Consider the following 19,327-nt stretch of genomic DNA (forward strand, 5'->3'; position numbering starts at 1 on the left):
CTTCCATCTTCACGACCACGTGTGTCGTGTTTGTCATTGTTAGGTTGTGGGGGGAGCCTGGGCCCGGGCTGCATACTCAGAGCTGCCTGTCGACCCTCCCCCAGCCCCCACCCTCCAGCACACTCTCCCCTCCCCGTGTGCACACGACCAGCACTGGTGCTTTCTTTTCCCAGGGGCCTCTGTGTCGGCATCTATGCCACCAACTCCGCGGAGGCTTGTCAGTATGTCATCGCTCATGCCAAAGTGAACGTCCTGCTGGTGGAGAATGACATACAGCTACAGAAAATTCTCTCGGTAAGCCCCACCCAGCACTGCCTGCCGTCGCCCCGGGGGGCCTCAAGGTTCTGACCAGGTGTCTTTGCGTTCCCGGGCGGAAGCTAGTAATCGGGTGGGGTGGCGGGGCTTGCTGCACGCACAGGTCCAGGAAGAGTTGCCGCTGCTTCAGTATAACTGGCAAAGCAGCACTTGGGGGGAGCCCGGTGCACTGGGGGAGTTTAATTTCCAACTCTTGTTAACTTAGTTTCCTACTCAACCTCCATTTAAAAAAAAATGCATTTATGCATAGTTTTATATACAGTCCACTGCTATTATTCTTTTAGAAGCGTGATTATTGTGAGCCTTGTAATTTTCTTATAACTGTCTGCATTTCTGCAGTGCTTTTGTTTTTCTGGTCTATTTCTTTCCCCAGTTCTTCCACCTCCTGTTTCGCTTCCGCCTGGCGTCTGGCCCTGTCTTCCCTCGTAGGTCTGCTTTGCGTTCCTCCTTCCCAGCTGCACTTACTTCGTTAGGTTTGAACTTGTACGCTGGAATGCTGGGTGGCAATTTTCCTTTGCTTTGAGGTGACTTGGTGAATTTTGGCTTCTCTCTTATTTTCTCTGTTTTTCCTTACAGTGTCTTTGTATGAGTATTGTAGAAACATTCTCAATTCCGTGTGTTTGAATGGGCTGCAGTTTCCCGGACCAACTTTTGGCAGGAAGATGCGAAGGGGAGAGGAGTTTGGGGAGGGCGAGCCTTGGTGGCCAGATTCACCACTCAGCCTCAGGGCCACTGGGGCTGCTGTGCAACATTCCTTTACTCCCGAGTTACACACTGCTCCACTTTTTAACGTCTCTGGAGTCGAGGTGTGTCTTGCCATCGACATCATCTTCCCAGATCATCACTGGCCATGTTTTCCCACATTTTAATGTCTCTGAAATTAGGGCACATTTACCAGGCTCCGTGAACTCCTGGCTGGACTCAGTGACAGAACACGCTGTGCCAGCAGGCCTCCGTCGGTCCTGGCTCAGGAAGGACAGGCTTCTACCTCCAGCCTTGAGCTGCTCTGAAACTGCTTCCTTACACGATGCTTCTGTGGGCCGTGGAGCGCGTGTCCTGCCCTGTCTGTTCACAGCAGCACACACCTCGGGGTGGGCGATAAGCGGGTGATTCTCATTCTCGCCGTGAACGCTGGCTTGCAATTCGGGGTTCTCCACTGTTACAAAATGCACATGTCCCTCTCCCCACGGTGCACCCGCGTCACAGCTATGCCTTCCTGTCCTGCTGCTGGCGCACGTGACTTCGCACGCGTGGAGCAACGCTGGGGTTGCTTCCATCTCATTGTTGGACCGAAGGTGCTGCTCATGGGGGATCTGTGGGTCTGGTTGCTCCCTGTGGCAGAGTTGAAGCCAGGCCCCTGACACGCCCTCCCAAACTGTGTGTTCAGTCCCGCCGGGCGATCTCAGTCTGGGCGATACTCATGGCTCGCAATCCTCCAGCGCTCCAGTGCTCCTTGCCTCCTTAGAAGCAGCCCTGAACTCCTCGTCATGGCCTCCAAGGTGGCCACGAGGCCCTCACCGTCCTCCCCTGCCTCCTCCCCTGTTCCTCTCCCTGCCTCCCCAGCCCACCTTTCTGAGCTTGTCTCTCCCTCACACATCCCGGGCTCCTGCCCGCCCCCTGTGTTTGGATGTCAGTTCTCTCCCTCTGGGAAACTTTTGTCTGGCTGTCAGGAGCACATCTGTCCTGCCAGCGACGTGGCTGTAACTGTGATGAGCACAGTGAGTGTTGGAAGGGGCGGTCTCATTGGACTGGCTGGCAATGCACACTCCTTGTGTGCATGAAGAGGGTACAAGCACCTCACTGGCCTGGCCCCCAAGCCTTACAGTTCCAGGTAAAGGCAGAGAGTTCTGAGCCCGCCCAGTCCCAGCCACCTGCACGGAGGACTTCTGGGGCCTGACTCAGACAGGAGTGTTCACTGGATTTGGCCGCACAGTGCAAGCTGCCTGCCCAGCAGCTCGCGGCTCACGGCAGATTTCAGCTTGAGGCGCGTGGCTGTGTGAGGCTGCTGTCTTCAGCCACCGTTACTTGTTGGGGCTGCTGATACTGCCACAAAGAACCCAGCAGTCCTAAAACCAGTCAAGACAAGGAGCAATGTTACACAGAAAAGAAAAGAGGGGAATAAAAAAAGGCCGGGGTTGTAGCAGGAGAGAGCTCAGGACACCCACCAGCGTCTCTTTTCCCAGGGCTGGGTTGTCCTGAGGCCCACACTGAACTTCCTTTCAGATTCCACAGAGCAGGATGGAGAGCTTAAAAGCGATTATCCAGTACAAGCTGCCAATGAACAAGGGCAATAAAAACAACCTGTACTCTGTAAGTGTGGGAGGGGGCAGGGGGCCAAGGGGAGGGGGGGATGCTCAAAGGAAGTGGGTAGTGAGCTGGGAGAGGGTCAGGCTCCCCAAGGGGAATGGGGGGCCTTTGAGAGGCTTTTTTTTTTGGTATGAAGGGTGCAGCTTAAGCAAAAAGATAATTTGTTGACTCATATAACTATAACTCGGTGTGGATTTCAGGCATGGCTAGAACTAGGGGCTCAAATGTGACCCAAGCTCCATTTTGCTCTCTTGGTTTCTTTTTAAAAAATGTACATATTTCTTATACTTTTTATTATTGATTTTAGAGAGAGAAGGAGAGAGAGAGAGAGAGAGAGAGAGAAAGAGAGAGAGAGAGAGAGACATTGACTTGTTGTTCCACTAATTTATGCATTCATTGGCCAATTCTCATATGTTCCCTGACCAGGGATCGAACCAGCAAACTTGGTATATCAGGAAGATGCTCTAATCAACTGAGCAATCCAGCCAGGCCCCTCTTGGTTTCTCGACTCCACTCTAGCCTTGCTTTCCCTCATAGTCCAGAGATGGTCCAGCAGCTCCTAGGGCTACATTTTTACTCATTCTTGTCCAGATAGTACTAATAGCAAAAGACCCAACTTGCTCTGTAATTGGACCATCCGAGGTCACATACCCCAACCCAATCCAATCAGAGGGCCAATGCAGATGGAACTCTCTGCCTTAAACTAATCAGGGTTGACCCTGCAGTTGGGGTGGAGTTGATCCCATCAATCTGGTCACTGAGAAATTTGGGGCACAGAGTGAAATCTGGGAAAGCAGAGATCAAATAACATGAAATTCCACTGTCTATGCATTTTAAGCATTTTACACATATTCATTTACTACTTAGAACAACCCAAGAAGTTGGGTTCTGATACCATTCCCATCTTACAAACGAGCAGTCTGAGGCACAGGGAGCTTCTGTGGCCTGCGCGGGGTGCAGCAGCCAGCAGCACACACCTGTGCACTGCTGAGCGCCCTCCAGCTGAAACGACAGCTTTGGTAAGAGGACCCAGGACTGGCGACCCTAATAAACCTTTCCTCTCGCTGAAAACCAAGCTTTCGGAGAGGCTGATGGGACGAGCTCTGACTGGGAAGAGGGAATGCCTGGCATTCTGAGGTCACTTCTCACACTCCCTGAGTCCTCCACCCTCTGCTTGTCTTTCCTTTCCACAGTGGGATGAATTCATGGAACTCGGCAATAGCATCACTGATTCCCAGCTGGACCAGATCATAGCGAGCCAGAAGGCCAATCAGTGTGCTGTGCTCATCTACACCTCCGGGACCACGGGCAACCCCAAAGGAGTGATGCTCAGCCATGACAATGTAAGTGCTGTCTCTGCCCACAGTTACCAGCTTGGTAGCATCCAGGAACCCTTCCTTCAGGGACAATGGCCTTCAGGATGTTTTGCTCTTGACCCACAGGGGCAGTGTGGCATTTAGGGGTCTAGCACACAGCCTTTAACAAGCGACGTGCAGAGAGTCACGTGGACACTTACGAGGGGCAGTGGAGGGCAGGGGTTGAGACTAAGGACCCTGGAGCAGATGTGGGCCCACACCTGATTCTGTGATCTCGGGCAAGACATGTGACATCTCCAACCTCAGTTCTTTGGGAAATGGATGTGACATGTAATAGTCCCTGCCTCGTGGGTTGTTCTGAAGATGATATTAGTTAATATCTGCAAAGAGCTAGGAAGTGTGTTTGGTAAGTACGTGAAAGAGCAGCGAATATGTCCTGTGTTTCAGAGATAAGTACAAGTCGAGGTTTTGATTCCTCTTCCTGCGTGTTTCGGGGGAATGCTTACAGACGTCTGGACGGCTGACGGTCATTTAGATGACTGTTTTGAAACAAGAGGATATACATGCTAAAAGAGTCCATGTATAGAAAACCCTAGAAAATTCAAACTTGTCCACAGGGACTGAAAGCAGATTGGGGGTTGCCTGGGGAGGGCCCCGGGAAGGCACCACAGAGGGACACGTGGACATTTGTGGGGGGTGAGGACAATGTTCATATTTTGATGATGGTGACGGTTTCACGGGTGCAGACATGTGTCAGCTTGCGCACTTCAAATGTGCACAATCCGCTGTATGTCAATCACACCTCCATAAGCTGTTTAAAAAAAGAACGAGATGGTAACATCTCACTTATGTAGCATGGTCACTGATGCCAGGCACTGTTTCGAGTTTTACACCTAGTAAAGCCTCACAGCGATTCTACTGATTCTGTCAGGCGGATACTATTTTTACACATGAGAAACTGAAGCCCAGAGAGGTTACAGTACTTGGCCCAGGTCACACAGCAAGCAACACAGCAGAGCTGGGGTTTGCACCCAGGCAAGCGGGCTCCGCAGTCACATTTTTAATCGTGCCGTGGATCGATGTGGCTAACGTGAGGTGTCCAAAGATGCAATGTGGACACATAAGAGGTAGCTGCAGAGAAGTACACAGAGCACAATATGAGTTTTGTTATAAACTGAAAAGGGCAGCAAGTGGTGTGCACACGTGCTGAGTTTGAAAGCAGAAAAGTGTCTGGCAGCACACGCACCCACCTCGCCATGGCCGTCCCCCCGTGAGTCAGAAAGATTGCTAGCCTTTAAATGAAGCTTTGCAGCCTTGTAAGAGCTTTTCCCTCCGACCTGGCTTACTGGTTACCAGCACACACTGGCCTTTGCACTGGCCATTCCCTCCACATATCAGAGAGCTACACACTTGCTCCTTTACCTCCTACTCATCCCTGTTCAAACACCACCTCCTCCACGAAGTGCTCCCTGGTTTCCATGGTTAAAATAGCAAACAATAAACTATTCCATTGATCCCTCATCTCCTCTGGCCACTGTTTTGCTTTTACACTGTCATATTATATAGTCACTTGTTTATCATGAACATCGGCTTCTCGAGGGCAGGGGTTGTCTGTCTTGCTCACTGCTGTGTCTTCAGTGCCTGACACATAGGAGGGCTCAGTCCACTTTTGTGGAATGAATGAGTGAATGAATGAATGAAAGGCATCTGATTAAACTCCCACCTGGCCCTGGCCAGCACTTATACTCCTAGTGGCTTCATATCTGGTGAGATATTTTCCAAGCCTTAAAGTGAGAAGCACAGACCTCCTGGGTTCGAGTGCTGGCTCTCCCACTTCCTAGCGGTGTGGCCCGGGACACTCTCCTTAACTCGTCTGAAACTCCGTTTCCCCACCTGTGAAACAGAGATGAGAATGTTTCTACTCTGAGAGCTGCCACGTGGGTTAAATTATTTCATGTACTGTGTTGTTAGCTACTGCTGCGTAACAAGTCATTCTAGAACTTAGCGACCTAAAACACCAACAGTGTGACTATCTGGATCTGGAATGTGGGCAGGGCCCAGCAGGGTGCTGCTCCTGCCCCACACAGGTCAGCTGGGGTCGTTCAGCCGCATTCAGCTGATGTCGGGCAGGGCAGAAAAGTCCAAGAAGGACTTCACTCCCATGTCCCCTGTGGCCTGCACGTCCTCACAGCACAGCGGCTCAGGGCTGTTGAACTCCCTGACGCGGCGGCTGGCTTCCCCAAGGCGAACACTGCCTTTTGCCGCAGCAGAAGCTACAGTCTACCAAGGCTCAGTGTCAGAAGTGACAGTGTCATTCTGCTCTTCTGTTGGTCAACAAGTCACAGGACCAGTCCTCTGGAAGGAAAGGAAAACAGACTCCAGATGTGCAGACAAGGGCGGCAGAGAATTCGGGGCCGTCTCTAATGCACCGCACATAAACAACGCTCTTAGAGCCATACCTGCCACGCAGTGCGCCATGTCAGCACTAGCTACTGCTATTTTTGAAGTCATCCTCATCATCCTCTTGATACTAAGAAGTTAAAGCTAGCCCAGTGTTCTCAACACATGCCAGCAACTCGAAGCTTCTCTCACGTGTCGGGCATGGACCGTGTGCCCTGCTGAGATGAACACACGTTCACCTCTCACGGAAACCCACGAGGTAAGTTGAGTCATTAATGCCTTCCACAGATGGGGAAACTGAGGCTCAGAGAGGGGAAATGACGTGCTCAAGGTCACAGAACAAAGAAGGTCTGAGCCAGGCTCTGAACCCAGCAGTGTCCGTACCGCTGTACCTCGAGGCCTACACATGCCGAGCCTCTCCCCTCAATAAGTGGGTGCGGGGTGCCCGGGGGCACAGGCTGTGAGTGACAGTGCTGACGGGACAGAAGTAAGACCCTTCCGTCCCATGGCCCAGAGAGGGAAGTGGGACTAGCCCTGAGGGCCTCCTACAGGCCAAGAGCTTTGAATACGTTATTGTCCTTCTATCTTGTCCTTCACTCATTTATTCAACCAAATGTGCTGAGCACGGACTATGTGCTGGGGGTACGCCACTGAACAAACGGACCCCACTGTGGCCCCAGAAAGACAGAGAGGGAATGAACGCATAAAGCCACTTGTTCTCCAAAGATGACAGCCAGATGGCCAACACACACACACACGACAGGATGCTCAGCATCCCTGGTCATCAGGGAGATGCACATCAGAACCACGATGCGACACCACCTCCCCCGTCAGAACGGCCGTCAGTAAACCAACGAAGAGCAAGTGCTGGCGAGGATGTGAGGAAAACGCAACCCTCACGCACTGTTGGGGGGATCGCATATCGGCTCAGCCACCACGGAAAACAGTACGGAGGCTCCTCAAAAAAATTAAAAATAGAACTGTCATATGACCCACAATTCCACTTCTGGGTATTTGCCCAAAGAATCCAAAACACTAATCCTAAAGATAAAGGCACCCCTACGTTCACTGCAGCAGTATTTACAATAGCCAGGATATGGAAGCAGCCTGAGTGTCCATCAATAGACAAGTGGATAAAGAAAATGGGACATATATTTATTTATATATGTAATGGAATGTTACCCCACCACGAAAAATAATGCAATCTTGCCATTTGTGACCATGGTGTTGAGTGAACTAAGTCAGACAGAGAGGGACCCATGACCTCACTTGCGTGTGGACTCGAAGAGCAAACTACGTGAACAAAACAGAAACAGACCCACAGAGAGAACAAGCTGGTGGTGGCCAAAGGAGAGAGGGGTGTAGGGCTGGGAATAAAGAAAACATTTTAAATAAAATAAAACAAAGCCATTCAGGAAATGGTGCGTGGTCTGCAGAGAAGCAGGCAGTGGAAACTTCGGTTCGGTGGGTGTGAGACCCTCTCTGCACCGCGGACGTTTAAGTGGAAACTTGACGTGTGAGGAGTCAGTCGTGGGGAAGGCTGGACAGACAGCAGCCCAGGCAGAGGGGACGGCCAGTGCAAAGGCCTGAGCCAGACCCTGTCTGATGTGCTGGAGGAACGGTGCAGAGGCCCGTGCTGCTGGGTTCATGAAATAACTGCTTACCAGAGACTGACGACAGCAGTGAGAAATACAGACTGCCGAATTGTAGGCACGCTAAAACTTTCCATCGAGGCGTGCGTCGGAGAAAAACATTAATATGCTTATTGTTGGGTGTTTGTGGGGTGGGGTTCTGGACGGCCTCTTTGTTCGTTGGACAACGGTGGTCCCAGAATTTTGTACTGGGCAGGAGTCACCTCTGGGCCCGTTTTACGGATGAGGAACTAGAGGCTGTAAGAGATTGTCAGCAAACAGCCCAGCGTCACTCCGCTAAGCAAACGGCGGAGTCAGGATCTGATTCAGGGACCCTGACTCAGGCCTTCGGATATGTAACCTCCTGCATCGATGGTCTGACTGTAGGATCTGCTGTTGGACCCAAAGCTGTCACTGAATGTCACAGCCCCTTCCAGCCCCAGGCAAGTTGTTACCTCTCTGTGCTTCCGTGTTCTCTCTGTAAAGTAGGGACCACCGAGTTGTGGACCTCCGCATGTTATGATGACAATTTAAGAACTGAAACTTTGTAAAGGACAAGGGTAGTGCCCACCACCTGGTCAATGCTTTTTAAGTGTCTGTGGGACAAGTGCATTTACGTGGCCCTCCGGCCGGGATGAACCACCCTGGACTGTGAGTCCCACTTGTGTTCCAGATCACGTGGTTGGCCGGGATGGTGGCGAGGGACTACTGCCTGTCTTGTGCCCCAGAAAAGCAGGAGGTGGTGGTTAGCTATCTTCCCCTCAGCCACATTGCAGCTCAGATGATGGATGTCTGGGTGCCCATGAAGATCGGGGCTTTCACCTACTTTGCTCAACCGGACGCGCTCAGGGTAAGCCCGGGGCAGGCTGGGCGTGTGGGTGGTTGCACGAGGCCCCAGTTCTAGGGCTTCCTTCTTGTCCTTGTCTCATACGTCACTTAGCAGCATCGGAAACAGCCATGTTCTTGTACTTCCTATCTTTCCCCAAGTCAGGGCGTCTGTGTAGAGTGCACACTGACCCACCCGAGACTAAGATGTGAATGAGACTGAAAGCAGAATGTGTGTGTAGTTTGTTTGTTTTTAAAGTCAGTATTCCCAGCTCCCAAAAGTTCCCCAAACCAAACGCATCTCAAGACCCCTAACTTACTCTTATCTGCAAAGTCCTTTTTGCTGTGAAAGGTAACAGTCACAGGTCCGGGGTGAGGACGTGAATGTCTCTGGGAATGTCCTGATTCTGCTTTCCACACCCTACCAAGCAGGCTGTCTGAGGGCCTTTGTACTTCCTTCTAGAAGGTTCATTCTCCTGTTCTTTGAATGGCTGATGACTCCTTGTCATTTTGTTCTCTGCTTAAATTTCTTCCTGGCCCCTCTCACCTGCCCCAAGCTCAGTGTCTGAGGTGTAGCAGCCACTTTCATTACTCAATACTTTTCAATCGATACTTTCATTTTTTGGCTGAATGCAGAATGTGTATGCACACCCTCACCTCCAGAACCTGGGAAGTCCCCATCCTCCCACCTCCCTATCAACCTGGTAATATTGCCAAAAAAACTTTAAGATAATCAACCTGAAGGGTGAGAAGTGGGTCTGTCCCAGTGTAAGGAACTGCCAGACTTTTCCACAGTGACCACATCACTTTATATTCCTGCCAGAAGTGTGAGTGTTCCGCTGTCTCCTCCTCCTCCTCGCTGACACACCCCCGTGGCCATCGTCATCATTACTGCCCACCTGCTGGGTGTGAAGTGGCATCCCGTCACTTGAATGGCCGTTTCCCTGGCGACTCAGGGCAGTGAACCAGTTTTCATGTGCTTGTTGGCTGTTCATGTATCTTCTCTGGAAAAAAGACTGTTCAGATCTTTGCCCACTTAAAAATGTGGTTGTATATCTTCTTATTGGTGAGTTTTAAGGGTTCTTCATTTGTTCTGGATATAAGTTCTTTCTTAAATATATGATTTGCAAATACTTTCTCCCAGATCTGTGGCTTGTCTTTTTGCTTTGACTCTGAGGTCCAATTTCTTTTTCTTTTTCACACTTTTGGTGTTGTATGTAAGAAATCACTGCCCATGCCTAAGGCACAGAGACCTTCTTCTGTGTGTTCTTCCAGAAGCCTTCTGGTTTCAGGTCTTACATTTCGATCGGTGATCCGTTTTGAGTTTATTTTTCTGTTTGGCGAGAAGTAAGGCTCTAGGCTAAGGTCTTATTTTCATTTTTACTTTTTGGGGGGAGATGTGAATATCCTTTGCACCTTTCAGTTGCCTAAGCACTGTGATTGTCAGTTGATCACAAATGTGAAGACCCATCTCTGGGTTTTCTGTTCTGTCCCAGTGGTCTATACGTCTGTCCTTACACCAAGGCCACATGAACTTGGTTTTTCTGGCTTTGTCATCAAAGCAGGATGACTGCTTTGTCCTATTTGCTCGGGACTTTACTGGTTTCATAATTTTAAATTCCACATTCCAGGAACTGCTTTAGTGCTGGGCAAACCAGGATGGTTCGTGACCCTATTTAATAATAAATTTCAAAATCAGATAGTAAGTCTTTTGATTTTGTTCTTTTCCAAAATTGCTTTGGCTATTCTAGGTCCTCCACATTTCCATATCAATTTTAAGATCAGCTTGTCAATCTGTATGAACAAGCTTGCCTGGGTTTTGGTAAAGATAGCATTGAACCTATAGATCAGTTTAGAGGGACTTTTGCACCCTTTGAAACAGTTGCAATAATATTTCATTGCATGCTTGGGCAACAGATTTTTTACCAGCCTGCCAGTCTCCACTCTAGAGGGAGAAAATCTTTTGGTTACTGACCAGCCAATGGGTTGGCTTGCTCAGCCTGGTCCAATCGGCCAAGAGAAGGTTTTCCTGGGCTGAGTTGAGTAGCTGGGCAGGGATGGACATCTGGGGTCCATGGAAGGTTCAGGCATGGCTAACCGAGCTCTGTCCCATGCAGGGCACCTTGGTCAACACTCTGCAGGAGGTAAAGCCTACTGCCTTCATGGGGGTGCCCCGAATCTGGGAGAAGATACAGGAGAACATAAAGGAAAATGGTACCAAATCCTCAAACTTGAAGAAGAAGGTGTTTTCATGGGCAAGAACTGTTGGCTTAAAGATCAATACAAAAAGGATGTTGGGTTTGGGGTAGGTGGAGCGTCCAGTTGGTTGGGTGGGGAGGGTGATGGGTGAGGGGCTCAGCCTTCTCCAGCTGGGACCCATCAGTCCATTTTGGACCCAAGGCTAAAGAGCTCTCCTTGGCATTATTCACAGGCCACACGACACACCCATGAGCTACCGCATGGCAAAGGCACTCGTGTTCAGCAAAGTCAGGAACACCCTTGGCCTTGATCACTGCCACTCTTTTATCAGTGGGGCTGCGCCCCTCAGCCCCGAGACCTCTGAGTTCTTTCTAAGCCTGGACATACCTATAGGTGAGATGTACGGTATGAGCGAAAGCACAGGACCTCACACCATATCCAATGAAGATAACTACAGGATTCTAAGGTAATGGCCTCTCGGGCAGACCCCAGCCCTCCAACCACACGAGTTGGGGGCGGGAGAGGGAGCTGGGAGGGCGCATGGGCTCTGCACTAGGATGAATTCTGACTTGTCTCCAGAAGGAGCCCTGTTCTCCAGCTCCCAAGCCCCAAATCTTCATGACCATGGGAAGCCCATTTGTCAGAGGGTCCTCTGCCATGGGGAAGGGTGCTCAGAGCGTTCCATGGTCTCCCCCTGACTGCCACTGCTGAGTTCTGCCTCCAGACAGACAGCCCCAGGCTCCTGTGCAAGGACCTCAGGACCCCTCATCTCCAGGACATGCCATCTCAAACACGTCCGCTGCCCCCCTCTGGCCCTCTCCCAAGCTCAGCTCCCCCTGGGCTGCAGGGCTGCACCAGTAATACCGAAACAATGAGAATACCAAAGGCACAGTCCGCTCCCAGGCTGAGAGCCACGTTCCTTCCCAAACCTTCTGGTTGTCTCTCTTCCTTCCCCATTGCAAGTCCAGCTTGTGTCTCATGCTTGGCCAGGTGCCAACTGCCTTTGCACTTAGCAAAAACTAAGTTCAATCTTCCTAATCTGGCAAAATCAACTCTTGCCTTTTACTTTGCCTTGCAGGGGAGATTTGCACCTCAGTATCTCCCCCTCTCCACTCCATAGTCCTATCTGAGGTCTGTTTCTGCAGAACCCAAACGTCCACCAGAGTTTTTCCAAAACTAAAGGGTGGTCCTCCCCTGAAGAGGAATGACACAGCCCCAACCCCAGAGGAAAGATACAACTCCAGCCTCTATCTTTAACTATTTTCTTTGATGGGGAACACACACACACACACACACACACACACACGAAGGCAGAAGGCATGAAATGATAGTGTGAGATGCTCCTCCCCTCCCTCCTCCTCCCATTCACCCTGGGTAAGTTCTTGGGGGCTGCCGTGAACAAGTTCCCCACACTGAAACAACAGAAATCGATTTCCTCACAACCTGGAGACTCAAAGTCCAGGCTCAGGGTGTCAGTAGGGCTGGGCCTTTCTGAGGCCTGTGAGGGAGGATCCGTTCCACACCCTCTCCCAGCCTCGGGGGGTCACTGGCAGCCAGCAGCGTCCTCAGCTTGTAGAAGCATCACCCTCATCTCTGCCTCGTTTCCACACAGCACCCCCCATGAGCTGTCTGTGTCCAAATTTCCCCTTTTGTAGTGAAGACACCAGTCAGGCTGGATTTGGGGGCGTGCTCCTCCAGGATGACCGCATCTTAATTTAACCAATTACACCTACAAAGACCCTGTTTCCAAATAAGCTCACATTCTGAGCTACTGGCAGTTGGGATGCAAAATATGCATGGGGAGACACAATTCAACCCGTGATACCCTCCCGGAGGCAAAATAACCACAACGTATTCTTCTAAATGAACCCGGCACGCGGGTGCATTGGCATATCTCCTTTCAGCCCAAACAGAAGCATTTCCCATGCAAAAATGGACACGAAACCCACCCTTTCTGTGATGAGTTCAGGAACCAAAACAACTCAGATGACACAATATCCCTCACTACCTGGGTTCACAACACGAACCTCCCCTCAGTCTTGACTCACACCGTGGGAGCTCAGGAGCCAGACACTTCTGGTTGGTAAGGCGTCCTTATGGAGAATGTTCCCTGTCAGTGCAGACAGCTGCCACATTTTTAACGACTGTGTAGTAGTCCACCAGGCGGTATACCATAATTTATTTAGTTGGTCCCTTTCTTGGTAGATATTTAGGGCTTTTTATTCCTCCATTATTTGTCACCACAAACAATGCTAAAGTGAGTGCTTTGTATATACACCATATTTTTGCTAAACTGTTGGAGGAAAATGGGATCCCTTCACAACTTTCATTGACATTCCTTGTATTATAAATGAAGTTGAAAAGAATCCTTTCCTACATTTAAAAGCCCTTTGTATTTCCTTTCCTCTGAATTATCTGTCCATGTCATCTGCCTCTTCCTAAAACTAGGTTACCAGTCCCTCTATTATTGGCTTATTGGCACTTGATATATGGGGAACATCAGCCTTTGTTTTTTCATGAGTGGCAAATATTCCACCCTTAGGTTTATTATAGGCATTTTGTTTTAGGTAAGGTGTTTTTTTTTGTTTTTTTGTTTTTTTTTTTGCTGTGCAGATTTCTTTAAATCTTTACATGGTTAAATTTATCAATCTTTTCTTTATGGCTTCTGTGTTTTTCCACATTCTTAGAAAGACTGTCAGTGGGGACACCATAAGGAGGCTCTTAACTAAATTCTGAGCTGCTTGGGTGTGCCTTTCTCTTCTGCTAACTAAGGAAATCCCTACAGTCAGCCCTAAAACCACTGGCCCTCCTGCTGGCGAAAGAGATCTCGGTGTAGCTGTCATACTTTCTTTTCTGCCTTCTACAGTGAAACCACCCTCCCAAGTGTTATCGGCAGGAAGAGAAGTTTACAAGAATCCAGATTTCAGGGGGTGCTATTCTATCTAATGGAAGTAACTTCAGCCTCTGAAGAGATTCTGGTTGGATGTCCTAGTCATTGCGTACAGGCCTATACATCTGTTTTCCAAAAGATGAGGCTGTTTCACTGCTATTCTTAGGCTGGGTGCACTCTGTCCTCCTCCTGTTCATGTGGAGGTTAAAACCGACAACTCTGCTCCGCATCCCGGTTCACCAAGTGCTTGGGAATTTGACTCCCAGGATTGAACACTCCCTTGCCCCTCACTGGGCAAATACCACCTTGCGCCCCTCAGGTCCTGGAGAGGGTGGAAGAAGCAGATCCGCCCCGGGCCTGCTGGGCAGCGTGTGAGGAACCCGGGCTACAGACCAAGGCAGACTTGTGTCGGGGACCTTGTCTCTCTGAGACTCGGTTTCCCCCTCCCATTCATTGGCAGCTGCGGCAAAATCCTAAGTGGGTGTAAAAACATGCTGTACCAGCAGACCAACGACGGCATTGGGGAGATCTGCATCTGGGGCCGGCACGTCTTCATGGGCTACCTGGAAAGGCAGGACGAGACCATGGAGGTCATCGACGAGGAGGGCTGGCTGCACACCGGGGACCTGGGCCGCATGGACAACCAGGGCTTCCTCTACATCACTGGCCGCATCAAAGGTACGGGCACGGCTCTGCAGGGCTCTCCCTCAGGCAGGTCCGCCCCGAACACTGAGGCGCCTGGCGCAGCAGTGCAGCCCAGGCCCGCAGCTCCCACCTCCCACGGGGGCATCGCAGAGCTGTACGGGTCGCCCTGCTCTGCACGCCCCCGCTCTGTCCTTGTGCCCCGCATCTGGCCCTCGGCAGGATGGACCTGGGCAAGGTGCCCACCCCCGCCCTGAAACCTGTTTCCTGCCCTGCAGTTTGAGAATAATGATAATAATCTACAGTTATGACGATTAAATGAGGACTGAATGAAATAATATCGAACAGGGATTGGCCAGCTTTTCCTGTTAAGGGTCCAACTGTAAATATTTTTGGATTTGCGGGACATGTGGTCTCTGCCGTAGCCACACAACTTGGCAGAAGTGTGGCGCGGAGGCAGCCATGGACAACACGTAGACAAATGGATGTGGCTGTGTGCCGGTATGAATGTCATATAATTTTCACATGTCATAAATATTATCCTTCTTTGGATTTCCTTCCAACCATTTAGAAATGTAAAAGCCATTTTTGGCTGGTGGCCACACAAAAGCAGGCGGGAGGCTGGATTCGGCTCTCAGGCTGTAGGTCACCACCTCTGATGGAGACAGGGCATTTGGCACTGAGCCTGACACAGGGAGTAACTTTACTCAGTAAGTGGACTGTGTTAGCATTATTTCCATGGTGAGCAACCGAAAACCCTTCTTAAGCAGGTTTGAGTGAGAAAAAGGGAACTTATTTTAAAAACTGAAAACCCCAAATTTCAGGCATGGCTGGATCCAGGTACCAAAACAAGGGCACAAGGAATCTCTTTATCCTTCTCTTACTGAGCTATCTTCTGTGTTGGGGCCATTCTTGAATAGGCTTTTCCCTATTTGCTTCCAGGATGGCTGCCAACAGACTAGGTTTACCCGAACCCCCAAGGGATAAGGGTCTGTTATTTCCAGTAGTTTCAGCAACAGTTTAGTCCTGCCTCTCACTGGGTACCATCGCAGAATGAATTACCATACAGGACGGGATACGCTCATGGGTCAGACCTGGTCTCACGCTCACCCTGCAGTTCACCTGCCCAAACCACATAAAGATGGAGAATGGTTCCCTCAGGGGAACTTCAGGGGGCATTTACCCCAGGGAGGAGTCACTGGGCAGACAGCACCGCAGATGTCCATTCCGTGATGCTGTTATCACCAATGCTAGAACGACATCCGTAAAGGTGGCTGCGAGACCCTGAAATGAGGTGGGGAGAGCTCGGGTGGCTGGGACAGGAAGCGGCCAGCGTCCCAGGGTGAGAGAACAAGTGAAGCATGCGTCTGGGGCAGGAGGAGGAGCTCTTGGGGAGCTTTAGGGGGAAGAAGTGACACAGTGTTTTTAGACATGCCAAATTTAGGGATGCAACACAAAACCCCGGGGTAAGACTGGATTTAGGTTATTTTGGGGTTGCCAAGTGATGGAAAAATCAGGAGACAGAGAGACAGGGTTGGCCAGAAGCATCTTGGCATCTTCCAAACCAGACATATCAGAGGGCCTGGGCCAGGGTCTGGGGGACTGAGAAGTCGTTGGTGAATCAGTAAGTCGCTGTCCCAGTGGGATGCACGGGATTTGGACGCTTCATGGGAATTTAGAGAAAATAGGGGAGGGGGGCTGCGGCCCGGAGAAGGGCACAGTGGGGGTCCCGGCCAAGGGCCGCGTTCCTCCTCTGCGTCTGGGTTTTCTAGGTGAGTGGCTGCCTGAGCCAATACCTGTGCTCTCAAAGCCTCCAGCGGGCCAGGGTGGGGTTCCATACTGTGGTGGTCGGACCCACCTGGAACCACGTGTTGTTCCAGAAATCCTCATCACGGCTGGCGGCGAGAATGTGGCCCCTGTCCCCATCGAGAACATGGTTAAAGAGCAGATTCCCATCATCAGCAATGCCCTGCTGGTGGGGGATAAGGCCAAGTTTCTAAGCATGCTGCTGACCCTGAAGGTAACGTGGGCACCCTGCAGGGTCTCTGCCCCAGGGTCCGGAGGGCATGCCCCCGTGGGTTCTAGACCACCTTCTTGGACCTGGGGGCTGGCTGGGGAGTGTGTGTCGGGGTTGGGTGTGGTGACAGAAGTGTCCTGGGGCAGTGTGAGGTGGACAAGACAAGTGGAGAGCCTCTGGACAAACTGAGCTGGGAGGCCAAGGACTTCTGCCAGCGCCTGGGCAGCCAAGTGTCCACAGTGAGTGAGATCGTGAAGCTGCAAGACCCCCTGGTCTATGCAGCCATCCAGAAAGGCATAGAGGCTGTGAACCAGAAAGCCACCTCCAATGCACAGAAGATTCAGAAGTGGATCCTCTTGGAGAAAGACTTCTCTATGCAAGGCGGAGAGCTGGGTGAGTGGCCCGGAGAGCTGGTGGCCTTGGCACTTCAAGGCTGGTTCCTGCCGAGTGTCCAAGGCAATACGGGCTCTGAGACATGCCCTATTCTGGGGGTCAAAGGGTCTGTGCGACCAGCTGGGGACAGAAAGAGATGCTGCCACTTCCAAGTGACTGGGGCCCAGCTGCCTGTGACCCCCCCCCACCCACACACACACACAGAGTCCCTTCTCCCTGGGCGGGCAGCCACATCCCGCACTCTGGGAATAAAAGCCCAGTTCTTCACTCAGCTCCGGCTCCGAGTGAGCTGTCTCCTGACCTCTCCTTGTCACTGGCTCCACCCCAGCAATGGCAAAGGCGGTGCACCAGGAAGGGGGTCACCAGCCAGCCCCGGCGATGCGACTCTCTTGTCTGGTCCCGCACGGGGCACGTGGACTTTTATTTTATCTCCATAACTGAACTAGTTTCTCCTTTCTTGACAGGTCCAACAAAAAAGTTGAGGAGACATTTCATCATCCAGAAATACAAAAAGCAAATAGACAACTTCTACCGCTGACTCGGTTGGCAGAGCGGCTCCTGGCCGTCCCGAGGGTGAGATGGGCTTCCCCGGGTTGCGCCTCTGACGAGTGCAGCAGGCGGTCTCCCCGCTGTGTGCAGGCAGGCCCCGTGAGCAGCACTGCAGAGGCCACGTGTGCATGCATGCGCTCAGTTGCTGTGGGTTCTGGGTAGTGTCTGTCCTCAACTCAAGCTCTCTTTGCTAAGGTCACGGCAGGGCACTGTGAACCCCTTCGCGGTCGGCCACCAGCGCTGTTAGTTGCTCGTTGCTCTTCAGGCCTTTTCCACTTGTCTCAAAGATGGAGCAGAGCAACCCTCCCATATTCCCATAGCGTTTTCCATTGAACACCCAAATGTTTCCTGGTGGCTTATCTGGAGAAGGCCTTGCTGGAACCTTTGGTGGGGCAAGTACTGCTTGTCAGGAACCCAAGGAGTCAGTGGTGTTGGCCCATCACAGATGGTCAGGGATGGAGACGTGCACTGCTCCTGCCCACTCCTCTTCCCGTCCTTTCCCTCAAGTCTTGTCCAGAGGAGCCCCCATGACACCACGGGTCTCCAGACGCGCGGTGAGGGCAGAGAGTAGGACGCACAGTCAGCTGTCCTGGGGGCTACCTGGAGCCTTCCGCGGTCAGCTCACTCTCCTCTGGTGCTCCAGCCCACACACGTGTTTTTCCACGAGGGCTGCTCTGACAAAGCACCACAGATGGGTCAGAGCCCGTCAGCACGGATGGGGGCGGGCCCCTATGCCCAACGCAGGTGTGGTGTGCAGCAAGACACGTGCTGGGTTCGGAGGCCCGGCACCAGACAGAGTGTGACATGTCCCATCGATATGTTAAAACATTCACTACATGTCAGAATGGTAATATTTTGGATATGTTGGGTTTCATAAAATACATCACTTAAATCAATTTCATCAGTTTCTTTTTTTGTGGCTATTAGAAATTTTAAAGTGCGTAGGTGGTTCACATAATATTCTTCTTGGACAGTGATGCTCTAAAGTTCATTGCAGAGGGATTCAAAGTTTTCAAATTTATAAACGGGTCCATTCACTTGCGAATGTTTTCATCTTCTGGTAGCTGGGGGGCCTCACAGAATGAACGCATTTTTCAAGGCCCCCACATGGTAACTAGTATTTCTCCTCTCTCCAGCCCCCAGCAGGAAGACTCCGTCCGACACGTGGTGTGCTGCTCCGGGTAGGACTCTCTCCTGTTTTTAAGAAGCCAGGTTCTGCGTGTGTCAGTCTCTCCTTGAGGAGGGACCCCCATGGGCACCTGCCATGCCTTCGAAGTGAGAGGACCTCCCTTGCCATTTGATTTCCAATGGCCCTTCAAGGCATGGCCCCTTCTAAGGGAAGCTTATGGGGAGGTCCACGAAGAACTGCATGTTTTAGAAGCAAGATCTGACCTTTCGGGGTCCAACTGGATTTTTTCCCCCACAGAGGACTGACCGAGACATCAGAGAGAAAAGCATTCACAAGTTTGAAGATCTGGACCCCTGAACTGACTCGCTTTCCGGGCAGCAGCTGGGAAACCCTTCCAGTCAGTTCTGATAATAAAGCACACCAGCATCCCGTGTCCAGACACAAACGTTTTACCCTTTGTTGAGAAGCTCAGACTCTGAAATCCGTTCTGGGTTCAAATTCTGGCTGGCTGTGAGTTGGAGTTTCTGGGTCTTGGGGGTCTTTCTGTCTGTCAGGTCAGACCCCCACCTCACGGGGTGGCTGTGAGGGTCGCTGAGTCAGCAGGCGAAGCGTGGTGTCTGGCGCCCGATACACGTTAACAACAACCATCAAAACACCCAGTTGGTCTTGGCTAATAGCCATGATTGTTTCCATTTAGGCAGAGATCAATTAACT

At 51.2% G+C, this 19,327-nt stretch overlaps 1 protein-coding gene across 1 annotated transcript in view; it reads left to right on the top strand.

Annotated features, from left to right (window-relative positions):
• The window catches only part of ACSBG2 (acyl-CoA synthetase bubblegum family member 2), a 45,857-nt gene extending 28,349 nt beyond the window's left edge, over nucleotides 1-17,508 (top strand). The window contains exons 5-14 of the mRNA XM_036034472.1: nucleotides 174-294; nucleotides 2,539-2,625; nucleotides 3,816-3,965; nucleotides 8,643-8,819; nucleotides 10,912-11,099; nucleotides 11,226-11,459; nucleotides 14,344-14,561; nucleotides 16,406-16,545; nucleotides 16,689-16,935; nucleotides 17,400-17,508. Of these exons, the coding sequence (XP_035890365.1) occupies nucleotides 174-294; nucleotides 2,539-2,625; nucleotides 3,816-3,965; nucleotides 8,643-8,819; nucleotides 10,912-11,099; nucleotides 11,226-11,459; nucleotides 14,344-14,561; nucleotides 16,406-16,545; nucleotides 16,689-16,935; nucleotides 17,400-17,473 (1,636 nt within the window). The 3' untranslated portion in view covers nucleotides 17,474-17,508. The remainder of the gene's footprint in view (nucleotides 1-173; nucleotides 295-2,538; nucleotides 2,626-3,815; nucleotides 3,966-8,642; nucleotides 8,820-10,911; nucleotides 11,100-11,225; nucleotides 11,460-14,343; nucleotides 14,562-16,405; nucleotides 16,546-16,688; nucleotides 16,936-17,399) is intronic.
• Nucleotides 17,509-19,327: the final 1,819 nt, after the last annotated feature.

The sequence above is a fragment of the Phyllostomus discolor genome, chromosome 8 (genome assembly GCF_004126475.2).
Source record: "Phyllostomus discolor isolate MPI-MPIP mPhyDis1 chromosome 8, mPhyDis1.pri.v3, whole genome shotgun sequence".
In the NCBI taxonomy this organism is placed as follows: Eukaryota; Metazoa; Chordata; class Mammalia; order Chiroptera; family Phyllostomidae; genus Phyllostomus; species Phyllostomus discolor.